Source organism: Neomonachus schauinslandi, chromosome 7, assembly GCF_002201575.2.
Source record: "Neomonachus schauinslandi chromosome 7, ASM220157v2, whole genome shotgun sequence".
In the NCBI taxonomy this organism is placed as follows: Eukaryota; Metazoa; Chordata; class Mammalia; order Carnivora; family Phocidae; genus Neomonachus; species Neomonachus schauinslandi.
In genome coordinates, this window is record NC_058409.1 from 70,871,387 (window position 1) to 70,895,840 (window position 24,454).

General features: G+C 38.2%; 2 protein-coding genes across 2 annotated transcripts in view; one reads left to right on the plus strand and one right to left on the minus strand.

Annotated features, from left to right (window-relative positions):
- The window catches only part of FAM81B (family with sequence similarity 81 member B), a 51,758-nt gene extending 43,194 nt beyond the window's left edge, over positions 1-8,564 (plus strand). Inside the window, exons 9-11 of the mRNA XM_021697524.1 lie at positions 4,820-4,955; positions 6,529-6,724; positions 8,411-8,564. Coding sequence (XP_021553199.1) covers positions 4,820-4,955; positions 6,529-6,724; positions 8,411-8,544 — 466 coding nt within the window. The 3' untranslated portion in view covers positions 8,545-8,564. The remainder of the gene's footprint in view (positions 1-4,819; positions 4,956-6,528; positions 6,725-8,410) is intronic.
- Positions 8,565-19,606: 11,042 nt separating this feature from the next.
- TTC37 (tetratricopeptide repeat domain 37) overlaps positions 19,607-24,454 on the minus strand; it is an 80,319-nt gene continuing 75,471 nt past the window's right edge. Inside the window, exons 36-37 of the mRNA XM_044916665.1 lie at positions 23,544-23,667; positions 19,607-21,438 (exon numbers count right to left, since the gene is read on the minus strand). Of these exons, the coding sequence (XP_044772600.1) occupies positions 21,364-21,438; positions 23,544-23,667 (199 nt within the window). The 3' untranslated portion in view covers positions 19,607-21,363. The remainder of the gene's footprint in view (positions 21,439-23,543; positions 23,668-24,454) is intronic.

Genomic DNA, 24,454 nt, shown 5'->3' on the forward strand with positions numbered 1-24,454 from the left:
ATATCTTATATAGATAACATAAAAGCCCCAATGCTGTCTATGGTTTTTTAGTGATTTCCTGGGCCTCTGGCACTGATCACTAGAAATGACAAAGGAGACACGCTGGCTCTTTCATCTGAACCCCCGCATTGAGCTTTCTTTTTCTAGAAGGGTCTTAGATGTTCAGCTAAGTCAGGTCCTAAGTCAACAACTTAGTGCTTATAGAGTGAGAGTCTTAATCATCATAAAATACAGCTATCTTTTAGTAAGGGTTTGGCAGGGGAAGTACCAACCATTCACTCCCTAGATAGTTCTTGCTGCTGACAATGTGTAATTGACAGTGATTTGTAAGAAAAGAAAAATCATTCGATCAACGGAGCAAATGCATAGACTCAAATCTCCCCACACAGCTTTGAAAATGCTACCACAGTATTAAATTACAAACTATTCAAGTCAAGGATATGTCTCATCCACCTCTGTATTCTCAGCACACAGCACATTCAGACACAAATAGAAGCCAATGAATGAATGAATGAGTGAATATTTTGAGAACCAATAATATGTAAGTTGTGTTTTGGAATATTCAAAGACAAAATCACAGCCACATATAGTTGGGGGGAAAATCCATAAATAAGTTAAAAGCTAAACACAGGTAAAGTAAAAGTTAAGACAATGTTAAAAGAGATATATCAGTAGGAGGAAATAATAAATATACTAATTGTTATTTATAAATATCTACCAATTACAAAGTGATCAAGATATTCAGGTGCATCCAGCTCTTATCCCCATTTTGGTGATGGGGAAACACAATCATGGAAATTAAATAATTTGCCCAAAGTCACATACTTAGAAAGTGTCTGACTCCAAATCTCAGGTTATTTTACCCACCTATGACACATCTATCTCACAATTCCAACAATTAGTAAACTAACTGTGCTACAGAAATTTAGGGAATGGAAAGATCACATCTGCTTGAAACTATGAAGTTATGAGGCTATGAAGGTATTGGGATTTAAGCTCAAGTACAATATGGAATGATAAAAGTTTTCCTATCAGCATGGAGTTGGAGTTGCTCTTTATTAGTGTCACTAATTAGAAATCACAGGACCTAAAGAAGAAATTAGTTTAAGGATATAGGTACAAATTTAGTAGGAAATAATGTTTCTTGGAATTAATTAATTTCTTCTAAACATGAAACTTAAAATCTTAGATTCAATCTCCAAAGACTGACTTTGTTACAGCCACTATCTGAATTCTTGAGAGCCTGTTAATGGTTAAGAGTGTCCAAGAATTTAAACTTTTCATGTCTTCCAGAAAAGTTCACTTATTGAATGCAAGACAGTGAGTTTGAGACATAAGTGAACCAGTTAAAAAAAAAAAAAAAGGCCCAGAATGGGACTGTGTCCTCATTCTATGTCTACCATAACCACAGTGATCACTAGGATGACAGCTGCAAGCCCCACAGTCTCCTTCACCATTTATATTCACCACAGCTATCTGCTAGGTCTATAGATCCCCGCTAAATTTTATGTTACCCTTTTGTAACTTTCTCCCTTATTATTGCCCTTGGTATGTATATTAACTTGATTCCACCAGTATAAAACTTTTGTAAAAACTGTATCTCATATTATCCTAGTAAGGTCTCTGGCCATAATTTAAAAGTCTGACTTTTGTGTTTTTTGAAAAAGGAAAAAAAAAAAAGAAAAAGCTCTCTATCCATCCATTCATCTACCTACTTCCCTCCCTTCTTACCTATCTTCCTATCTATATCTACCTACATCTGATAGAAATACTACCATAACTATTGGGATAGAGGATCTGGGAACTGAAATGTGAATGTCACCCAAGATAAATTCATCCTGTTGAGATTTTAACTGTAAATTCTGTAATTCAGAGAAATGTAATTCTTTCATGGAAAATCACGTCCACTATATTAGGGGAAAGTCTAAGGAAAGAAAGAGATTTATGCAAACCTTTATTATAGCTTATCCTTTTTATCTTTTAAGAAGAACGCTTTTTAAAAAATGCTTTCATATTTTCATAAACTACCCAGAGTCTGACTTTTGATGGTTACCAGGAAAGTGTGTCTCCAACTGCAGGCAAAACCTTGGAGTAAAATGATCATAAGTAGTAAGTCATTCTTTATGACTTTATTTTAATTTCAGAATTCTAATTACTGATATGTGCTTCTAAAGTTATTACTTGGACACATTTAACAGTTCCCTGGTGTTCAGAGGGATGTTAATACTGTATCAGTAATGAGAGTAAAGGCTCTCATTTATATACACAGTAAAGGTGAACAGTGAAGGCTGGATTCCCAACTGCAAAGCTACCTCTTGATTATCTGGGGATTTACTGTCTCTCCTAACCATCACTATTAATTAGTATTTCCACCAGAGATAGGAAAGGGAACGTGAAAACTGAAGATCAGATCTCTAAATATCTCGGCAAGTATATGATTTGTTATTTGTGAACAGCCTTAATAAAAGGTACTGAATGAGAAAGAATGAATCATTTATCCATTTATTCACCTATTCATCGAGCACTTCCTATATTCCAGCCATTGTTCACCACCACGAACAAAGAAAAATGCTTTCGTGGAGCTTACGTTCTAGTGAAGCAGACAACATATCACATGGTGATAAGCATTTTGGAGAACAATAAAGGAATAGGGAGAGTCTGACGGGGAAAATGAAACCTTTTGTTGTTTTAAGTGTGGTTTAAAAAAAGTCCTTTGTTAAGGTGGTAAGTGGTACTTGAATAGAAATCTGAATGAAATGAGGGCAGGAGCCATTGTGTGTTCTAAGGAGGAGTGTTCCAGACCTAGGAAACAGTTGGCTAAAACGAGGTTGTCCATGTATCAGCTGGGAACATATTTGTCTAAGACCCTTCCGCTGTTAGCCAGTAGCTTAGGTGTTTGGAAATCGTGATGGGATTAAGAACACGAAGAGTGGCCAAAGGTATCTTCTTCACTGTTGAAGTCCTCACCCGAATCAAGGTATGCATTCTATGTGAAAAATCTCTCTCTCCGATCAAAAAATGTGATAATTCACGGAGATGAAGATTCCCATTCCTTGATTTCATCATCTGAGTGCTGGTTTCTCAACGTGGGCACATTGGCATTTTGGCTGGATAATTCTTTACTATGAGGCTGTCCTGTGCACTGTAGGATGTTTAGCAGTATTTCTGGCCTTACCCACTACATGTCAGTAGCATCTCCAAGTTGTGACAACCAAAAATGTCTCTGTACATTGTTGGATGCCCACTGGTCTAAATAGAAATGAAAATGGCCTCTTATAACCAGTCTTTTCCAAATATCATCTCAAACACTTTTTCAGGGAAGCTAAAGAAGCATACACATGCAATATATGTCCAGCATGTCTTAAGCAGTGTCCAGTGATAAATATCACAGACTCAATTATCTGCATATAATTTGTCCTGAAAACGTTACAGCAATGATTATTTCAAGCCACCCACTCGTAAGGTAGTCTGAATATTTTCAATAGCAAACAACATGCATTGCGCCTGCCTATCTAATACACTGCCTATTCTAAAAGGCAATTTGAAATCGACATCTTACTACAAGCAAGTCGCATGCAGAAAACATACAGAGACCCCTCGCCAGCCCCCACCCTCATCCCACCCCTTCTCAGACCCGGAGTTCTCAGTCATACCAGCTGTGGATTCTCCTTTCTACTCACACCCTCAGCCACTCTACAGTGACTTTTCAAATTGATGATATATGATTCCAATCCTTTACTCTCTATAATAACACCCACTTCCACTTTTAAAAACCCTTCATTCCGTTATTTAATATTCCTATGGTGCATCATTTTGCTGTCAGCAGTCGCTTCCATCACCTTAGCCTATTACAACTGATTTTGCTCAGTACCTCTTCAAGCCCTCCCTGCACCCCACCCCTCCAAGAATCCACAGAGACTCACAGGAAGTGACGGAGCCTTTATTGAAGTTTCACCCGAGACAGAAAAGACAACCGAGGATGGTCTCCCATGGACACTCTGCTTTCCCAAAGTCCTCTTGGGCTCTCTTCCAGCTCCCTTCCCCACTCCCTCTCTGTGACTTTTCTCTGGCCCAGATCCTCCCCCAGCCGGGAAGTGACCCATGTAGAACAGGGATTCCCCAAACTACCACCCTTAGCCAAACCTCCCCACTACTAAGAATGATTTGCACACTTCCTACTAATTTTAACAAAAATATATATTTTTGACATGTGATTATATGCTATTTAAATTTCAGCATATATAAAGTTTAGATTAGACCACAACCATGTTCTTTATTTGCTTATAAATCAGCCATGCTTATTTGTATCGTATGTGGTTGCTTTCCCACTGCAATGGCAGCACTGAGTCGTTCTAGAACAGAGAGGTTGCCACGGAGACCATATGGCCCACAATGCCTTAAATATTTACTACCTGACCCTTTATAGAAACAGTTTGCTGACCCCTACCACAGAGGGAGAGCCCCGTCCCAAGTGACTTAGCGCAGTGTTTCTTCCACATACACAATGCACCCCAGGCCCTAAGAGGAAATCTGCATGGAGGACGCATGTGTTTCTGTGTGTCTATGTGTCTGTCACTGTGTATATGTGTATTTTAAGGTATAAGGAGGGGTGTTGGCAGCAGCTGGGTTGAATGCAAGCTGAGGGCAGGGACCCAGAATGTGCCCCCTTACCCCCCACCTCCCACATCAAACCATAAGTACTTGCTAGATATCTTGAGCCTTATCATCTGAAAAAAAAAACTGCAGCGCTTCTCAGTATTAAATTTTGGTTCTGTGTTTAAATTTACCTATTAAAGTAGAAACATTTTCCCCCCCTCAGATTTAATTCACTTTCAAATAATCTACATGAGGAAGTTGAGAACCATCAAAAATGGACAGAAAGCCGATTCATCACCTATGAAAAAGACCACCTTGGCCATATAAATCAATGTCTGAAGCTCCTACAGGAGAAACTGGTAAGGAGTTCTGTTCTTCATGAAGTAAACGGCTGCATGGTCATTGTCTGGATATTAGCAGTGAGTCAAGGTTTTGAAAGTTTCATTGTGACATTCACAGTCACATTCACTTACCTTTCCTGCACCCAGGTAGGAATCGAGGGGCCTGCCTCTTGGTCCTGTGTGTTATTCTCCAACTCCATGATCCCGTACCTCTGAGTGTGCTCTACCTATGACAGAATAACCTAAAGAGAGGTGTTGGTTTTTTTAAAAAAATACGGATTCCTGGTCCCAACCCAGAGCAGCATCAGACCCCCTGAGTCCTCCTCTGGGGATCTGTGCTTCCAGGCAAGCTCCCTGGGTGATGCTTGGACATAATAAAACGGAAAAGCTTCTGCCATAGACAAGTCGGTTTACCTCTCAGAAGATCCATTAGTAGACCAAAGGTTTTCAAAACTCCTTTTCCAGATCCAAACTTGTAGAGAACCCCCAGCTTTGAGGCAAGACTACCAGGATGGAGGGGAAATCTGTTCATGGCAAGTTCCCTTCCACTCCAGGCAGCTCAGCCAGCCAGCTGCTAGCCCCCACAGGACAGCAGCACAGGGCCATCTGTGTCACTGGGGACTGCCAGCCTTGCTGATGATTCAAATAAGATGTTTCTGGAACTTCAGTAGAGGGGCTTTAGGCAGCTGACAGAGACGGGAATCCAAGAGATGGAGATAACCATGACAGCTTTATCACTGATAAGGCTATTTAAGTCTGTGTGGTCTGATGTGCAGCCAAGAGGGCCTGCTAGTTCTCCTGGAGTTAGACTCATCCACCAGTTCTAGGCAGCACTAGGTGACCACAGGGTCACCTGCAGGCAGAAGCTTCCCACAAGTAAGAGAGAGGCTGGAGTCCACCTCCTTCAGGCAGGCAGGGCCAAAGACAGGAGAACCGAAGGGCTAAGTCAGTCTCCCCCAGCTCCTGCTTGCAAATTCCCTGTCGGGGGCGAGAAGGAGCAGAGCAGCTAATGAACCTTGGGCTGCCCATGAGTCCCCACCTCACTGCAATTAGAATCACTTGGAGAGTTTTTAAATTAGATAAATTCCTGAGCTCCACTGTGGACCAATTAAATCAGAGTTTCAGGGGGTGGTGTGATGGTCCAGGTGATATGAATAGACAACAGGGGTCAAGAATCACTATTCTAGCTGAACTCCGTCCACATGGAGATAGGAAGCTTGACGGAATATGGACACCTAACAGGAGCGTGTCCAAGGACACTAGGTCAAGCAGTTTCTAAAATGCCTTCCTTGGCCACACCTCTTTAAACATTAGACTATAATTCCAAATCCTTAGGGCATTTCAGCAAGACCACAGCCCTTTCTTTTCTTTCTCCCATCACATGCAGAATTCTAGAAACTATAAACAAAGCCAAACAAAGGGATGAACTCACACTTGTGAACACAGTTTTAGATACAAAGGAACTTGGTGAGATTTTTCATGTTTAACATGGAAAAGTGTACTTGCTAAAAACATTCTCTAAGCTAACTCTCTAATACAAATCCATGTAAGTTTTCTTTTCTGCAGTTTTATCACATGGTATCTTTTATAGGAAAAGTCTGAAAATAAAATGGAAGAAAAATTACTGAAGCTTTCAAGCAAATTAGAGAATCTCATTAACACAGAGAAACAGGAAGCAGAACTAAGCAAAGTAAAGCATATAGAAAATAAACTGTCCAAAAAGATGAACCAACTGGAAAAGCACATCTGGGGTGAATTAGAGAAAATGCAGAGTGAATATCAATCAGGTGAGCAGACACCTTTGATTAAGAACACTAGCCCTTGCTTATCCAATCCCTCAGTGTTGTCTACTTTGAACTCATGGCCATGGATCAATCTTGTCATTATCGATATCCTTTTGTATTTAATCTGACTTTTCTAAATATCCCATAGAATGTCACTATACCATTGGAAGGTTACAAGGTAAACAAGTTCTCTTCCTTCATTCGGACTTGGCAGTGTCAAGCTTGCCAAGGCTCTGAGTTGTTTTTATTTTTTGGTTTTTTTTACTAAGATCATAGAATCATAGAATTGTTAGACTTGCAAAGTCTTTGAGATCAAGACCTTACTTGTGGTAGATCATGAAATTAGGACCTGAAATCAAATGTCCCTCATTGAATTGCAGGTAATGAGCCTGGACAGCTGTCAGACTGGAGACCTGACCTTTAGAAGTGACAAAGAGAGATGAATTAACAGAGTCCAGTATAATGACTGCTTTTCTTCTTAAGGAAGCTAATGGCAGCAGTGTCAAGCTGAGCTAACATCAAAGAGGATTAATTTGAAAGGCTCATCTAATTTGTCAAAGGGAAGGACATGGGATAGGTGCTGTGGAGCAACCATCTGCCTTGACTCACAGTCCTGACGGAATTACCAGGAACCAGAGGTTCCTTTATTAAAGAAAGATCCATCTCATTTTCTGTCTTCTAGTTATCAAAAAATTCATGCAAATTCTCCCAAATTTTGGTCCTGTACAGAGATACCTTGAAGGTGTCTCGGGAAGATATTAAGGTCTCATTCTGCCGGATGGTCCTAGCATATAAGTAAAATTTGCTGCCTGGAAATCTGACCCACACCGCCCTTACCCCCCTCCCCCCATCTCCCACTACCAAATCAATATAATGAATTATCTGGCCAGGAATCATATCTCAAACTTAAGTGACCCTTCTTTTAGGGCCCTGTTTTCTACCTTAGCACCAGAGGTTTAATTATATTCATTCCATTAGTATATCCCCAGGATGAGCTAAAGAGGAATTTGCAATCTTTGTTTCTTCATTTAACTAACCTGGAGTTCTAGCAAAGGGGAATTCCAAATTAATGGTGTGCTCCTTTACGCCTTTAACAAAAGTATGTTGAGAAATGACTATGTGAAAGGCCCAATAAATAAGAAATGGGCTGTACCCTAAGAAGCCCGAGGCCTGGGAGGTCTGGGAGGTAGCTTGAGTCATGATTGAGACTAGATTTGCATAAGAGAGAGACAAAACAGGGGGAACAGCTGGTGGCCACTCCTTAGGTCCTTCAACAGGTTACTTTCTGAGAAGTTTTAAAATCTTACCTGTGTTATCTTCAATTTGGTAACAAGAATGAAAAAAAAAAAGATCAAAATTTCTTATCAAAATGACACAGAGAGAAGAAAATATTTTAAATTTCTTTCTTGAAATATAGAACTATTTTGTTATGCAATATATTTGGGCAAGGAGGAGAGGAACTGAATTAAGTTTTCACAATGAAGCCAGACACAAGCTGAAACACTACTGATAATGCATCTTCATGACATATAAGAAATGGATTATTGTACATTTTTAGACTGGTCTTAATGGAATTTAATATGCTTTTAATTAAATGACCAATTATGGCAGAACTGCTGATTAGCAACTTTTGTTTTTTAAAAAAAGTTCCAATGCATTAAGTTTACCTATTCTCTTATCCTCTTCCAGGATTTAAATCAATTCATGACTCTCTCAGCTCCCTCCAACAAATACAGAAAACAAAGATGGATTTAGAGAAATATAAAGTACAGAAAGACCTAAAGAAATTACGGCATAAGATAGTGGAACTCCAGGAGGTATAAAACGTTTCAGTCATCTTTTTCACCAGCCAATACAGTGGTTTGTTGGTAAAAGTTGGAAAGAAGTTAATATCCCTGGGGTGTTTACTGCTTCTTATATCTCTGTATTTCTTACCACCTTTTTAAGGAGATGAATGTACCAGAAATTCCAATAAAGCAAAGAAATTTATGATGTCTTCATTAATTTATTAATGAAAAAGTTAAGGAATTTTTTAGAGACATAACTTTTTGTATTTTTATTTGCCTACAAATAAAGAGCCGTCTACAAAATGTCCATCAATGAGTAAAGGGGCCTGGTGTAAACATAAAAGAAGGGCAGGAACTGCGGCAAACTGAAGACCACTTACCCTGTCTATAAAAAGACTAACCAGCCTGCAGTTCTAGTTCATTATCAATATGTATTAATCCATTAGTGCCCAAATTTTATTTTTCAAGAGAAACTAGAAATCAGGTTTTATATGAAACCATTTATAAGCATTAGCAACTAGTTCAAAATATTTACTCTATCTGTAGGGCAGATACAACTAGCAGGCTGCCAACCTGCAACTTCTGATCCAGAGATTTTTATCTTCTAACAATCCCAGTATTTATAGAAAGTCTAACCCATGCAGATAAAATTACTGATTCATTGTACTCAATATGTATCAGAGCTATGAGCAAGTCAGAGCCAACCATGCAAAATAAGAGAATACACCAGTTTCTATGAAAAACATCCAACATAATTCGATCTAGGGGCCAAATTCAAATTAGTTTTCTATAAAATTAAAATATTTCTAACTTTTCTAGATATAAATGTTAGGTGTAGAGCCTGGTATTGGTTAGTAAAGTCATTAAAAATAAAAATAAGCTATTCATGTCATACACTATCTGCTAGAACAAAGACTAATTTCTTTTTTTTTTTTTAAGATTTTATTTATTTATTTGACAGAGAGATAGCGAGAGCAGGAACACAAACGGGGGGAGTGGGAGAGGGAGAAGCAGGCTTCCCGCAGAGCAGGGAGCCTGATGTGGGGCTCGATCCCAGGACCCTGGGATCATGACCTGAGCCGAAGGCAGATGCTTAACAACTGAGCCACCCAGGCACCCCAAAGACTAATTTCTAATCACAGAGCTTTTGGTAACCTGGCAAGAGGACCGTTGTTTCAGACTTAGTCTCTTTCCTTGGTTTAGGAAGAAGTGACAACTTCTCCCCTAAGAAAGTACAAACTTACCTTCCAAATAAATTTTTGACCACTGTCCACCTAATTTTTTAGTTATATGAAACCTCTCCATTTCTTTTTATTAATTTACATACAGCATCTTTGACTATATTGTAAAGGACTTTTTTTTTATAGATTTTATTCATTTATTTGAGAGAGAGAGAGTGAGAGAGAGAGAGCACGAGAGGGGGGAGGCTCAGAGGGAGAAGCAGACTCCCTGCTGAGCAGGGAGCCTGATGCGGGACTTCAGGTCATGACCTGAGCTGAAGGCAGTCACTTAACTGACTGAGCCACCCAGGCACCTGCAAAGGATTTTCATAGCAGAATTTAAGAGTTTAAAATGCAGTAGCAAGTATTCTTTGCAATCAAGTATCACGCTAAGACAAAAGGCTAATATCTCAAGTAATCCTAAACTCTTATAAGTGGATAAGAAAATAATAATAATGAACAGGCAAGTCATGGAAGAATACAATAAGAAATGAAGATATGAAAAGACATTCAACCTATTAAATACAAATTAAAGGAACCCTTAGGTACTATTTGCAGATCACCCAAAATTAAAGTACTCGACGAGGCTGTTGAGAAATGTGCATTCCTATATTACTGGTGAGCCTATAAATTGGTACAACGAGTAAGAGAGCAATTTGGAAACATCTATTAATATTTTAAAATGTATTTATTCTTTGACCCTGGAATTTTGCTATTCGAAATTTATATTACAAAAAAATTCAAAATTTATATTACACAGATTAAAGAACCTTTCAAAATGTGCAAAGATAAATGACCAAGGATACTCATTACAGCACCATTTGTTATAGTAAAAATAAAACAAAAAGCCTGAAAATAACCTAAATATTAGGAAGTGACTAAATTAATGATATCACCAGATAAAAATGCTCTCCAACCCTTAACACAAAAAGATATCCAAGATACACTGATAGGTGAAAAAAGCAAGTTGCAAGGCAACATGAATATGATCCCAATCATGTCAAAAAATATTTTGAAATATGTTAAACAGAATATGTATACCGTATAGTATGCAAAAAAGTAGGAATTTACAACAAACGTTAGCAGTGACTGGATTATGAAGAAATTTGTTTTCTACATAAGAATATGTTTTTAGATTATAATATTTTTGTTTCCAGTAAAAATGTATTTTAAAATCACCACCACAGCAAATATACTACTAGGCTGAAGCAGTAACTCTTTCTAATGAACCAAGTAAGTGGTTATAGGAAGGGTTAAATTAGAAATTCATACAGACCAAGAGCCACGTCATCTCATTCATACCCATTTTTTACTCTACAGTTCTTCTTTCCTTATAAGTAAAAATGCTCTAAATTGTAGTTCAAATAATAGTGTAGGATCAAGCCAAAGGCTTTGCAGAATGGATCTCTCTCATTGGTGGTGACAGGGTAGTACCATGTAGAAGTGAATGTAATACCGGAGGGTAGGAGGGGAATCAAAGGGTCTTCTGTCAGTGTTCTTGCTTGGAATCCCAAGTTGGGGTGTTCACAGGTTTGCTTAGGCTCTAGATGACCTGAGAGCTATGCCTAGAGAGAAGGTGGATCGAGGTTTTGTAGGGCCTAAAGCTTATACAATTTTGATTTATTGTTCGTGTTCTGTCCTGATGAATTGGCGCCAAAGTCTGTAGGAACATTCCTGAAAGCCACGGCTACTTCAGGACAGCCGCAACCTACCTCCATCCAGAAGTGATCATGAACAACATAAACATATCCCTCTAACCCAAATATATCCCCAAGTCAACTTCTCTTTTGCTGGATCCAAAGATGGCCATAGCCACTTCAGGGGTACCTGATATCAACAGAAAGGGGAATGGAGATAACGATCTTAATCAATGGTCTTATTGTCGTTAAAATGCCTTACTTCTGCAAATTTTCCATCAACCTTGTAAACACGTGGCTAGGGCTCAGTAAGTGAGGGGTCCTGGAGCTTGAGAGCTGTCATTTTGCCACAAATTCTGCTCTGGGCCTCCCTCCCTTTGTATATATTTTGCCATGGATCCAAAAAGATGACAAGGACAATCCCCCTAGAGAAGCTCAATATGCATGGCACTTTATTCTATATCAAACATCAACACCTAATCCCTTGGGAAATGTCAGACTTGTCTCCCACAAATACAGGAGGATGTTTGAACATCACAGAATCTGTAATGCAGATCCACCCCGTGGACTTGAGGCATATGTTAGATCATTTCTGAGAGTTCTCAGTTTAGGCACCAACACCATCTGAACAGGTTTGAATAGTCCAAGGGTCCTCTGCCTCCCAGTGTTTCCTGCCATTTCCTTCCTCTTGTCAAAACCTGCACTGACGGGTAAAAATCATATGAAATTATTTACACTAAGGACTAAATGGTAATGTTTAAAGGATTTTGCTTCCTCACTGAAGATGAAGGACAAATTCCTCACCTTATGCTACAAAGGCAAGCACTTTCTCAGCCCCATCGTGGGGTGGATATGATCACCACCGGACAGGAGAGCAATAAGGCCCAAGGTCAAAGAAAAAGCATCCCCAAAGTTGCCTGGACATTAGCAGCTTTCCCTTCTTCTACAGACATAAGTGTCTGCTTACTTCTATTGGTATCACCCACGATAGCAGCAAGTAGTACCCAAAAACACCAGGGGGAAGCTTGATCTCTAATACATACATACACATACACAAACTTCTGTGAGATACTACTTTTTACATCTTTGCAGCCTCCATTCATTCAGGTGCTAGGCATTGGGAATATCATATCGAGCAAACTAAATATGGACCCTGCTCTTAGGGAACTTATAGGCTAGTGGAAAAGACCAATAATTAAACTTTCAAACACATGGGCAAGTAAAGAGTGTGATGGAGCACCTGAGAGAGGCATTTAGGAAAACATGGGAAATAAAGCAAAGGGGTCTTCCAGAAGAAGGGATATCTAAATTGAGACCTCTACAGTATAAGCAGACATTAGCCAAGGGAAAGGGCCATGGTTGGTAGAGGCCAGAGCTCAGGGAGATAGAGCAGCATGGGCAAAGGCCCAGAGGCCAAGAGAATGGAACACATGCCAGGAACTGCAAGATTTGGTCAGACCTAAAGGGTATGCCATAGGAGATGGGAGAGAAGGTTTGAGGAGGTAAATAATGAAAAGAAGGCTGGAGAGATTAGGGAGAGCAGGTTGTCTGATCACAAAGGGCTTTATAACTCTTGTTGAGGAACTTGGGCTTTATCTTCAAGATCCAGAGTAGCTTTGAAGGATTTTAAATAGGAGAATGACATTATCAGATTTGCATTTTAGAGAGATCCCTCTGGCTGTAGTGTGGACAACAGATTACAGACACAGTGTGGGAAGCAAATTTGGATGGGAAAAGAGGGAGATGATGGAGAAGAGTATAGATAATGAGCTAAGTTTTAAACTAATTGATTTTGAAGTATCAGTGGGATGTCCAAGGGGAGGTATCCAGCAGTGATTGCAAAATATGACCTGGAGCATGAGAGAGATCTAAACTGAAGATCTAGCATGGAAATAGGACTTGGACTTATGGATGAAGAAGGAAGAGACCACCTGGGGTTGGGAGGGGTGGGAGTGAAGGACATGAAGACTACTGTCAGAAACAGAGACCATGGAAAATCCCTGAGGACACAGAACACTGAGGGGACAGGCAAAGGAGGAACCTAGAAGTTTCTAGGTGACTGAGGACAGTGACAGCGAAGTAGGAGAGGAAGTATCATCTTTTGAGGATTTCAGTCTTCCCTGTGAGTTCCTGCTAGCAGATGGTGCCAAGTTGGAGTTCTTCCAGTAATGCTTTGAGACCCAGCATTAAATCCCCACCTATTGAAGAGGACCCTGTCCAAAAGTGGGTACATTACACAATTCAGTAGGAGAACAGTTGTAAATGCTTTCCCCTTCCAGCCATTAAAAAAAAAAAAAAAATGTGTTGCATCTTCTCAGATGCAGAAAGCGTGCTGAGCTCTCCCAGGGAGAGGCAGAATTGTTGTTGGGAAAAATATTAGACTGTTTTGGCCCCTGCCCAGTTTGGCATTTCCCTCTCCAGATTAAGGTCACACTCATTTGTAGTAAAGATTTTTTATTTCAGATCTTTCCCTTAATATACAGTCATGAAATTTTCTAACTTCCTAGACTAAATTTTCCATAAACCCATTCCTTGGTTCTGCTACTTCATTTTCAGAAGCTATTTATACATGTGATAAACGGTGTGAGTAAAAAATGATTGATGTGATCAGCAATATGTCAGAAACCAGGTCCTCGTTTACAGTCCCAAAAGACACAAACTGAGAAAACAGAAAAATAATTTAAACATCTATGCTGAGAAGTCTTGAGGAGTTGAGGTCTGACAGATCTTAGTTTAAAACCAGTGTGGCACCAGTGACTATCTGCCTGACTTTGGGTATGTTCTCTAACTTTGGAGTCTTAGTTTCCTCCCTTAAAATGGGGATAATAATATACTTACCTTGTTATCAAAGACTTCTCTAAGCACTCTACCTCGATTAACTCATTTAATCCTCCAAAGAGATGTCTACTATTAAGGCGCAGAGAGATTAGGTAATTTTTGTGAGGTTACACTGCTAATCAGAGGTGCAGCCAGAATTTGAACTCATTAGTCCAGAGAAGAGCTCTTAAACATTCTACTGTATTATTTCTCTAAATATATGTAGACCATCTAATGTAGTATCTGATAAATAGTAGGTGCTGTGCTTGATAATTGGTACCGATTAGTAATAATAATAAACAGAGCTTTTAATTTTGATGGGAAAGACGAGTTCCATGGTACTCTTTCATCCAACTCTGATTCAGATTAGTGTCTAAAAATACTTGAGTTTATAAAGGTCCTTGCACTATGTATAAGAAGAAATACTTCGGTTTGCAATAATCTATCACTGGACCAAAGCAAAAAGAAGTACAAAATATAGATTTCTCCTGGAACAAAACTATAAAGAGCAAGTATTCCTCTGTGTTAAAAGCATTTCTTTCTCTTGTCTCTGGGGAGGGTGGATAACATAATGAAGAAACCTTATAGACATTGACTGGAGCGGGACAAGATGCTGATGCCAAGGTGCGGTGAAGCATATTTCCTCTGTAAGTTCTGGCCATCAAAGCAAACCCAAAAGCCATTATTATCAGGTCAAAGTCATTAGTATCCAACTGTCAAATGCTTTTCCAAAAAATAATGCACTGCTTTCACAAGGGAGACATTCAGGGATGGACTTCAAGTGTGTGGGGCCTTTTTGGAGACATGTGAATGGTGGTGGACAAACCTACTTCTGCAACTCAGAACAACTCCTGTATCAAGGAATCTATCTAGTTCTTATGCCTAAATTCCATTGCTTAGCACTTAGAGGCTTCTAAGTATTCACAACACCAACATAAAACCCTCAGAAAGGAACAAAAACACAACCAGGAGCTTTTATTGATTACCTCCTCTGCAGGGATTAGTTGATAAGTAAAACAAGGTCTTTAAAAACTAAGAAAGTGCTAGGTACCTAACACATATGGAGGGCCAAAAGAAAGTTCATGGAAGAGAGATTAATAATGCCAAAGAGGAAACCAAGGTTTGGCCCCTGTGATGTTATCAAGGACTAAATGAAACAATTAGCTCACTGTCGGTCTGTTTCTATTAAGTTTAAAATCGGACAAGGGTGGAGTACTCCTCATCATTGCATAGGTTTAAATTTGCAAGTAAAGCTGGGGGAAAAATAAATTTGCCAAGTTAGTCTTTTGGAGGAGTTTCCTTCCTCCTAGGTTCTTTCTAGAATTCAGATAGCGGCACTAGGTAAATGGCAGTATCAGAATACAACTTGGCAGGATAACTGAGTCAGTCCCAAAGACACATACTTCAACTCATTGACATTTGAGGTGTCAGCAGTTATTAACAAAATCAGACAACAGTACTGGAATTCTATTTACTTAAGAATAGAGAGAATAGTAATCTCTGAGCTTCCGTTTCTGGGGGGGTGGGCTCTGAAAATGAGGATAGCATCTACTGTAAAGAAGGATGTGAGGCTTAAACGAGGTAAAGTGTGAAGAGCCTGGCACACAGTGGGCACTCTATCTATCCCTGCCCGTGCACGCTCGGCAATGATTGCCACCTCATCAGCACAGAAAGCTCCTCCACTGAAGCAAGTGACAGTGCCAACATGCTCTGCAATGGCGGCTTTTATTTGGCTTTGTTAGAAGCTACTTGACTTGCGCAAAAGCTTATTCCTGCCTGCATACTTTCCAATGTTCACAAAGTATTCACCACTGCTTATCATAAATCTGATTCTAGTGAGTTAATAAATCATTCTGAGCCTCGTCCTTAGAGAAGCCTTCCAACCATATATAAATAACACTTGTTCTGAGGCACTATGGCGTTGGCCTCCAGCAATTCAGAAATAAACAATGAAGCTGCTCATGACAATATAAATTTGCCTTCTCAGCAGTATATTTTCTCTCTAATCTCCTTCTTTGCACACGAAAAATCTTCTGCTCCATCTGGCTTTTCTCTTGTGCCCAGAAACACATAACTCAGTCTGCAAAGATAGAACCTATAACCATATCTTTTTTTTCCACACCACCTGACTTTTTAGGCTAATTTCCAAACTTTTGAAGCCAGCAAATAATCTTTTTGTAAAGACTATTTGTACACTATTTCTTGATCTATTAAACAGAAAAATTAAGATTAGAACCTTAAAACCTGTATATACTGGTTTTTCCTATAAAATGGCATATTTTCTCCATAGAGAAAGCAACCACCATAATTTTATATGATCAAAGAGGAGGAAATGGCATTTAAAAAGGCAGGGTCTTAGAAACTCAAGTTACTTAAGCCACAAGGGAGTCAGATAATCAAACAATGTGCTTATTTTATATACTGTGGGTGCTCTTCCTGTATGAAGTATAACTATTTGGCACGTAGAAGGCACATGTAATTACACTCAACAATTCATAGATGCTGTTTTCCATTACAATATTCCTGAGTGTAGGTTTACTTTCTTTTTCAGAGTCTTAATACCTACAACTGATTAACTACTTTTTTTTACAATGGAACCATCTTTGGAAAGGGGTTCTCCCTTAGGTTTGTAAGCACAAGAGGGGCCCCCATTTAGTGGAAACCAGAGTTGCTGCTTCCCAGGTGCTGCACCAAGCAGTTTCAGTATTTTGCTCCAGCTCATTTTGGACCTAGAAAACCTTGGTGACCTTAGAATAACAGAATGCTGCCATTAGAAATCTAGCTCAAGGCCCGACTTTACATATTTACATAAAAATTAAAGGCCAAGACATAAGATTTATCCAGTCACATACCCATTAAATATTGAAACCCAGATTGAAACACACCACTTAGGTTTTGTGAGTATAATTTAATGCAGCTCTTTTAAAGAGAATGAGAGTGAAGTACCTGATCAACTCTATGGTGATTCTGTGCTGCAGGCAGCATGTTAAGTGAGAATACTTCAGATACTGTTACAGCAATAAACAGCCACATATTCTTAAGAGTCAAATACTTACGACATTTATATTTTCACAGTGACCATTTTTAATAACTCATCATCTTTATCTGATGACCCCTTTTTGGGGCAACAATTAAGATGATAATCCCCCATTTCAGTGATCTAGTGAAACCCAACTTCAAAGGAATGTGTATTCACTTTAACAATATACACAGTGAGCAATGCCCTCATTTTCTATGCTGCCATAACAAATTACCACAAACTTAGTGGCTTAAGAACAATGTAAATTTATTATCTTACAGCTCTGTATAGGTCAGATGTCCGACATGGGAGTTCAGCAGGTTACAGTCAAGGTGCCAGTGGGGCTACATTCCTTTCTGGGAACTCCACTGGAAAAAAAGTTGCCTTGCTTTTTCCAGTTTCTAGAGCCTGCCTTTATTCCATGGCTGGAACCATCTTCCTCCATCTTCAAAGTCAGCAATGTCGAACCTCTGACCTTCCACTGTCACTCTCAGAAAGGCTCTCCACATTTAAGGACTTCTGTGATTAAATTGGGTCCATTCAAATAATCCAGGACAATCTTTCCATGTCAAGGTCACATTTGCATAGCCCCTTAGCCAGATATTCACAAGTTCTGGTAATTAGGGCATGACAAGTTTGGGTAACCATTATTCTGCCTCCCATATAAGCAGAAATAGCAAGATAAACATTTTTTTAGTGCCCATCTTCTCTTCAGAAAAATTAATAATTTAAATATGTTTTTATAATAGGTACTATATACAGGGGAAGTATGTAGCCTAAATGAACTTTTGTACTGATTCAAACTCAGGAGAGATGATGACATGCAAATTATTTCAACACTCCGGTGAAGTACTATGAAACCCAACCCCTTTTCCAAGGGATACTCCAATTTTAATTATCCATCTCCTGGCATCATATCCCTCCACTAAAACAAATAGATATTTTCAATTCAATTAAATTGAAAATAAAAGAAAAAAGGATTTCAAATGTTTCATAACAGCTGTTTGTTAAAGAGATTCTATTCTTAAGTTCCCTCAAAACATTTTGAGGCTTAAAGATAATTTAGCATTTATTTTTAAAAAATTACAGTTGTATAGGATATTTTTTAGGTACATTAGAATTGAAAACCCTGCTATTCAAAAAGTTCCTATTTTAGTCAGCCCAAAAGAGGAAAAACCCATTATTACATAGCAAAGGGACAGCTAGACACCTTGAGTGGATTTTCAGTGCAATAGATCTTAAGTGACTCTATTTTCAAAACCAAAAATAAGGTATATACTCTAAATAAGGGAATTTTCTGACTTTTTACCTTCTTTGTATAAAAAGTCTTTAAAAATACATATATGGGAAGAAAATCCTGTACTTGTATCTGATACACAAATGTATCTTTCTAATGTAAAAAACAAAACAAAACCAAAAAACCTCTCCTGCAAATTGACGGTCAGTTTATAACCAGCAACTGAGTCTACATATGGGCGTCTGAGAAGCTTTCTATCCATTAGCAACTAAAGTGGAAAAAAGGAAGACCTGTAGAGAGACAGGGTCAACTATGCCAAAACAAAGTTCCACATTTTTTAAAGTGTGCAAAAACTGAAATAGATCTGCAAGTCCCTCTCATACATAAAATATGCTTCATTTTTGTGTTCCTATAAAATGTCCCCAAAACAAGTATCAAGCTTTTCTATGAAGCAACCAAACATGTATCTTTTCATATTCATATATTACACATCAGTAAATATTTACCTAATGTTTCAGAGTAGTTTTTTTTTTTTTTTTTTTTAATGCTAGTTTAGGTAACCGTATTTTTTAAGTCCCTTAATGGAGAACCTGGGTATTTCTGTCCAATGCTGTTCTGTGTAGATTCCCAAATGAAAGGAAGTTTCATTTCAAACTGAAAAAAGGGCATAGCATTTTAAACTAAGGTGTGTTTTTTTTATCCTGACCAGAAATTAATGCAAGGGACAGTTTAGAAATATGATAAGTGATCCCAAGCAAGTAGACTGTGTTCTAAAAGTTTATTCATAAGCTGAAATATATGTTTCCCACAGAAAATGATTATCAGATGTCTAGCTGGACTATAAATATCTAATTAATTAATAAGAGCCAAAAGGTAGATAAAAATTAGCAAAAATGCACTATAATTCTCAAATAAGGAAATATCTAATATGAATGCTAAATATTGACACTTCTGGAAATAACTTTTAATGTAATTTCTCTAAACTTACATATAAAATGAAGGGAAATTTTGGCTACTTTTAAGTTCCTAGAATCTGATAACACTGATTCCATTTCAGGTTTTTCTTTGCTTTAAGTATAGTGTTTAGCACTATTTTCCTTTACTTACTAAGATTAAATGACAATGTTTAAAACATTTAGCAAAGGTCTGGCATTAAGTAACCTCTGTGAAACTCATACATTTATGATTGGAGCCTCACAGTAACTGGGCAGTAATCTTAAGAGAACAAAGAAAAGACAGGATGTGTGTACATCCATGCAAAAAGAATTACCTGAGATGGTATTAACTATTGTGTTTTCGAACCTTCCTTTCTAGAAAACCTGGGTCTGAGGTTCTCGGAGGCCAGAACTAGGCAACTTAGTCAAAAGGTCACTCCCTGGCTACAGGCCTGGAGCAAAGACTAACCAAGTCCATACTGCAGGAGAAAGTAACCTTGTGAAGCAAGTGACACCCCAGAAAGCAGATGGAAAACAAGAACTGACTCATAAGCATTGAAGAAAATAGATCCAGGCCATTCTGGGGTAAAGGCTAAAGTGCTTGCCGGAGGAAGGAGGAGGGCACGGGCACCAGAGAGGCCCACGCAACCTTTTGCAGCTCATCTCTGGCTAAGTCTGTGGGTAAGGCTGTCAAAAGAACTGAATCAGCTGGACAGTTGTGAGGATATGGAAGAAATGGGCAGAGAATGGCAAGTGCTTGACTCTTTTAAAGAAAAAAGTAAAGGGAATAATCATCATTGGATTAATCCAGTGGTTCACCAACCCGAATGAACATTAGAATCTCTTAGGCATGCCTTCATCATGCAGAGTCCTAGGCCCTTATCCTTAAAGATTCTGATTGCATAGGTCTGAATGAGGATAATATTCAGCCAAATTTGGGAATTCACCAAATTATAGTTAGTTCAATAGATTAACCTTTGGAGCAAAATTTAATTACAGAATATAATAAATTTATATTATCTCACAAAATAACACCATAAAGCTGATTTAGAAAAACTGCATACATAAATTGTACAACCACACATTTTCATACAACAATAGTATATGTAAATATCTGAAAATATTTTTTAAAGCCACAAATCCAAAGTAAGCAACATACAGTTGTTTCAGATATATAAAAGTTTTTTGAAAAACTAAAATATGTAACGTGCTTTCAAGTTTTAAAATTTGAAACTTAGAAATTATATCTGATATTAATACTATAAAGAAAATAAGACACTATTTTTTTTCTTATTTCAGAAAGTTCAAGTCTTTTCGTCATAATTGAAGAAACTGCATGATCAATTAAACACTGTCAGCATTATTTTCCAAAATTTTCCATTAATTTTTTTAATGCAGCCATACACCTGGAGTGTTTTGAATTATACAAACATATCCAGTAGCAGTCTAAACTCACCAACATTTACATTACTTCTTCAACAGAATCTGAAATGAACCACTAGTAAAACAGGCTGTAAGATTATTTAGATGTTATGATGAGTTGGTCTGCTGAACTCCAGAGTTCATAGAAGAAATTACATCTTTATTTTTTAAGAAGTAAAATTCTGCACTGTGCTAATCTGCTTTTGCATATTATTTGGAAAATGGCTATAAACGCTTTATTGTAAAGGGGTACAAAAAATATCTTATGCACAATGCAAGATGGAGAAAAGAATGGTTTACAAATTATTGATGAACACCTAAGGGAATCATGTTTTTTCCTTTCATTACGGGCTTCTCAAAATCAAACATATTTTTCAAATTAAAGTTATATTACGAGTGTTTGAAAAATTAAATCCCTAGCTTAAGAACTTAAATGTCTTTAGATTTAAAATAGGAATGGATGATTATAACTATGTTTTTTTTAAATGTTGCTTTGGGGAACAGTCTTGATTCATTGATTCTTTCTAATAACTTTTTCTTTGCTTGCTTACTATAAAATAACATACTGTTACTGTGAGGACAATTTCTGATTCAATTCCAATGCTCTTGTATCTCCATGAGTTTTGGCATTGTTTACAAGCACCTAGGGGAAATCACATATAGGAACATTAGTATTTTGTTTATTAACAGTAACTATGTTTAAATTCATAGAAGCCAAGTATGCCAAAAGGCAGCAAGCAATATCAAACAACACAGGAAAAAGTGACTACATGCAATCTTTTCAGTCATGTTCGCTGAAATAAATGGTTTAGCCAAAACCAACATCAAAGATAAGCACAATTTACTCAAATGCTCAATTAGTATAGATGCAACATTTTGACTGTTACCCTTCGTCAGCACTGTATAAAATTAAAGTGGTGGTTTTGTTTATAATACTGTCATCTCTAAACCCTTACCCGGAAGACCACTTTATACACAGAACTGTGCAAATGATACTCTGCTATTTTTTTTTAAAGATTTTTATTTGTTTGAGAAAGAGAGGGAGCAAGGGAGAGAAAGAAAACACGAGCGAGGGGTCGGGGGGGCAGGAAGGAGGCCGACTCTCTGCTGAGCAGGGAGCCAGATGCGGGGCTCCATCCCGGAACTCCAGGATCATGACCTGAGCTGAAGGCAGACACTTAACCGACTTAGCCACCCAGGTGCCCCAATACTTCTCTCCTTTAAAACCATAGCTTAGAATTGAGGTTCTAGATTCGAGGCTCTATCAAGAAGCTTTGCAAGGTTTTCACCAATTCCACAAACCATAACATTTCATTTCGGTTGCTCATTCGACTACTAAAACTTTTTGGTTGTTCATTTTCAAACCCTGTGAAGGGTCTGAGATTTTGCTCTACTTGCAAGCTAACAAGTTAGCCTGCACAGTTTCATGGATACTGCCAAAAGACACGGTTCTCCTGGGTCAGAGACAAAGGTCTTTAACACTCATGGTACAACAAACTGCATGAGGATCAAGACATTTACATTTATTCCCCTTGGCCCCTAAGACTCACACAGGTGACCCGGATGGAAGTATATAGATTCCCACATCCGTACTGGTTTGCATTACAAGAGAGGAACCCTGAGCCCAGGAGACCTGAATCCTTTATAATAGGCCTACCCTTTACTCTGGAGGAAGACACGTCTGTCTCCCAAGGCTCACTATAAAAACATCCTTGAAAAGATAGTCTGGAACAAAGAGCAGTCAGGTCATCCGCTCACAGGATGCTTAGAAATGCAAGAAAAGCATGGAAAACTGTCTCCAACATTCACACAAGTTCTATCTTTTTGGTTTGCAATATGTTAATTAGAATGCCTTTCTCCAAGCATTGTTTTTGTTAATATTTCTTTAATACTGTGTTTCACTGAAAGGCAAACAGTATTTCAAGTGCTTTAGATATTTAAAAAGCTTCTCATTAATATTCATTGTATTTTATAAATTATAAGCTCAAGTTATGAGAATCTTAAACCTATATGTGTTTTATATACTCTACCTTTTTAAAAAGAATTTTAGAGACACATACATATATGTTTATATATTTAGATACCAGAGCTATCCCATGAGGAGTAGAAACTGTCACATGCACCTCATAGAAAAGACAAATAATATTTCCAAAGATAGTATCAAGATCCCATTAAATCCTGCTACTTCCAAACCTATCTATATATTTGCTTCCAGTGCAGTGGTCATAAAAAATACCACAACCAGCACCTAGTACCTTTGTCTAACTTTCTTATTCTACATAGCACATCAGGAGAATGTACTTCCCACAGGTTAAATCAGTGGTTCTCAACGAGGGGCAATTACTGGTATCATTTGGCATGTCTAAAGACATTTTTTTTTTTATAAAGATTTTATTTATTTATTTGAGAGAGAGAATGAGAGAGAGCACATGAGAGGGGGGAGGGTCAGAGGGAGAAGCAGACTCCCTGCGGAGCAGGGAGCCCGATGCGGGACTTGATCCAGGGACTCCAGGATCATGACCTGAGCTGAAGGCAGTCGCTTAACCAACTGAGCCACCCAGGCGCCCTCTAAAGACATTTTTGGTTGTCACAAGTTGGGTAGAGGGAAGAGGATAGTGCCACTGGCACCTAGTGTTTAGGGTGGCTAGGAATGCTGTTAGATATCCTACAATGCACAGGACAGTAACCCTCACCCCTCCTCCAACAAAGATCCAAAAGGAAATACTCTGAATAAAATCAAGGCCTTACGTCAATAAGCTCGTAGTCATTTTTGGCATGTAAGTGTCTCAGTAGATACCAACGTGCAGTTGATACAATAGACTTGGGATACCCAGGCTGATACACCACTCTTTCCAAAAGTCGCCGCGTCTCTCTGAAAAAGATATTTAGTCCAAAGCATCTAAATTAACAGAAGGTATCTCATATACTAGTCTCACACACGTTATCTTTCTCATTCTTTTGCCCACGTGGTACTGATTCCTTCATGAATTTTTTTTTCATAGAATAAAGGTAATAATAATGGCTAATATCTATTAAGTGTTTATTATGTGTTGGGTATGACACTAAGTATTTTACACATATGGTCACATTGAACATTCGCTACCTTGTAAGGTTAGCTTGCTATTACTATTCTCATTTTGCAAATAAGTAAATTAAGGCTCATTCCAAATCGAAGAGGGGAAAGGCTCCTATTTTACGAGCACTTCTGAGTGCTCTACCTCTAATCCTTTTTGAAAACAGACTGAAAACAAATCCATAAACAATACAAAAATAATCTACATCAGAGTCAAAGTGTATATCAGGCTTTTTAGTATATGCTTTAACAGACAAGTACAATATGTAAACCCATGTAATAAAAGGCTGATTTACAATTGTGTTCTAATTTTTCTTTCCTTATTTACTAACACCTATGACTCCAGAGACTTCCGTACTAACAGACACAACAAAAATTGTGGTAACTTCAGAAATGCTGAATAGGAGGATCTTATAAATAGTAATTGGTTCGAAGCAGAAACTAAAGAACTTGTCTTGAAGATGTATCTACATATGAATCACACAGTAAGCACACTGTTTTTTTCTTTGCATGTATGTTGATTTGGACTGATTTTTGGTGGTGATAAAAATTATGGGAGGTGCTAACAGATTACAAGGAGGTAGAG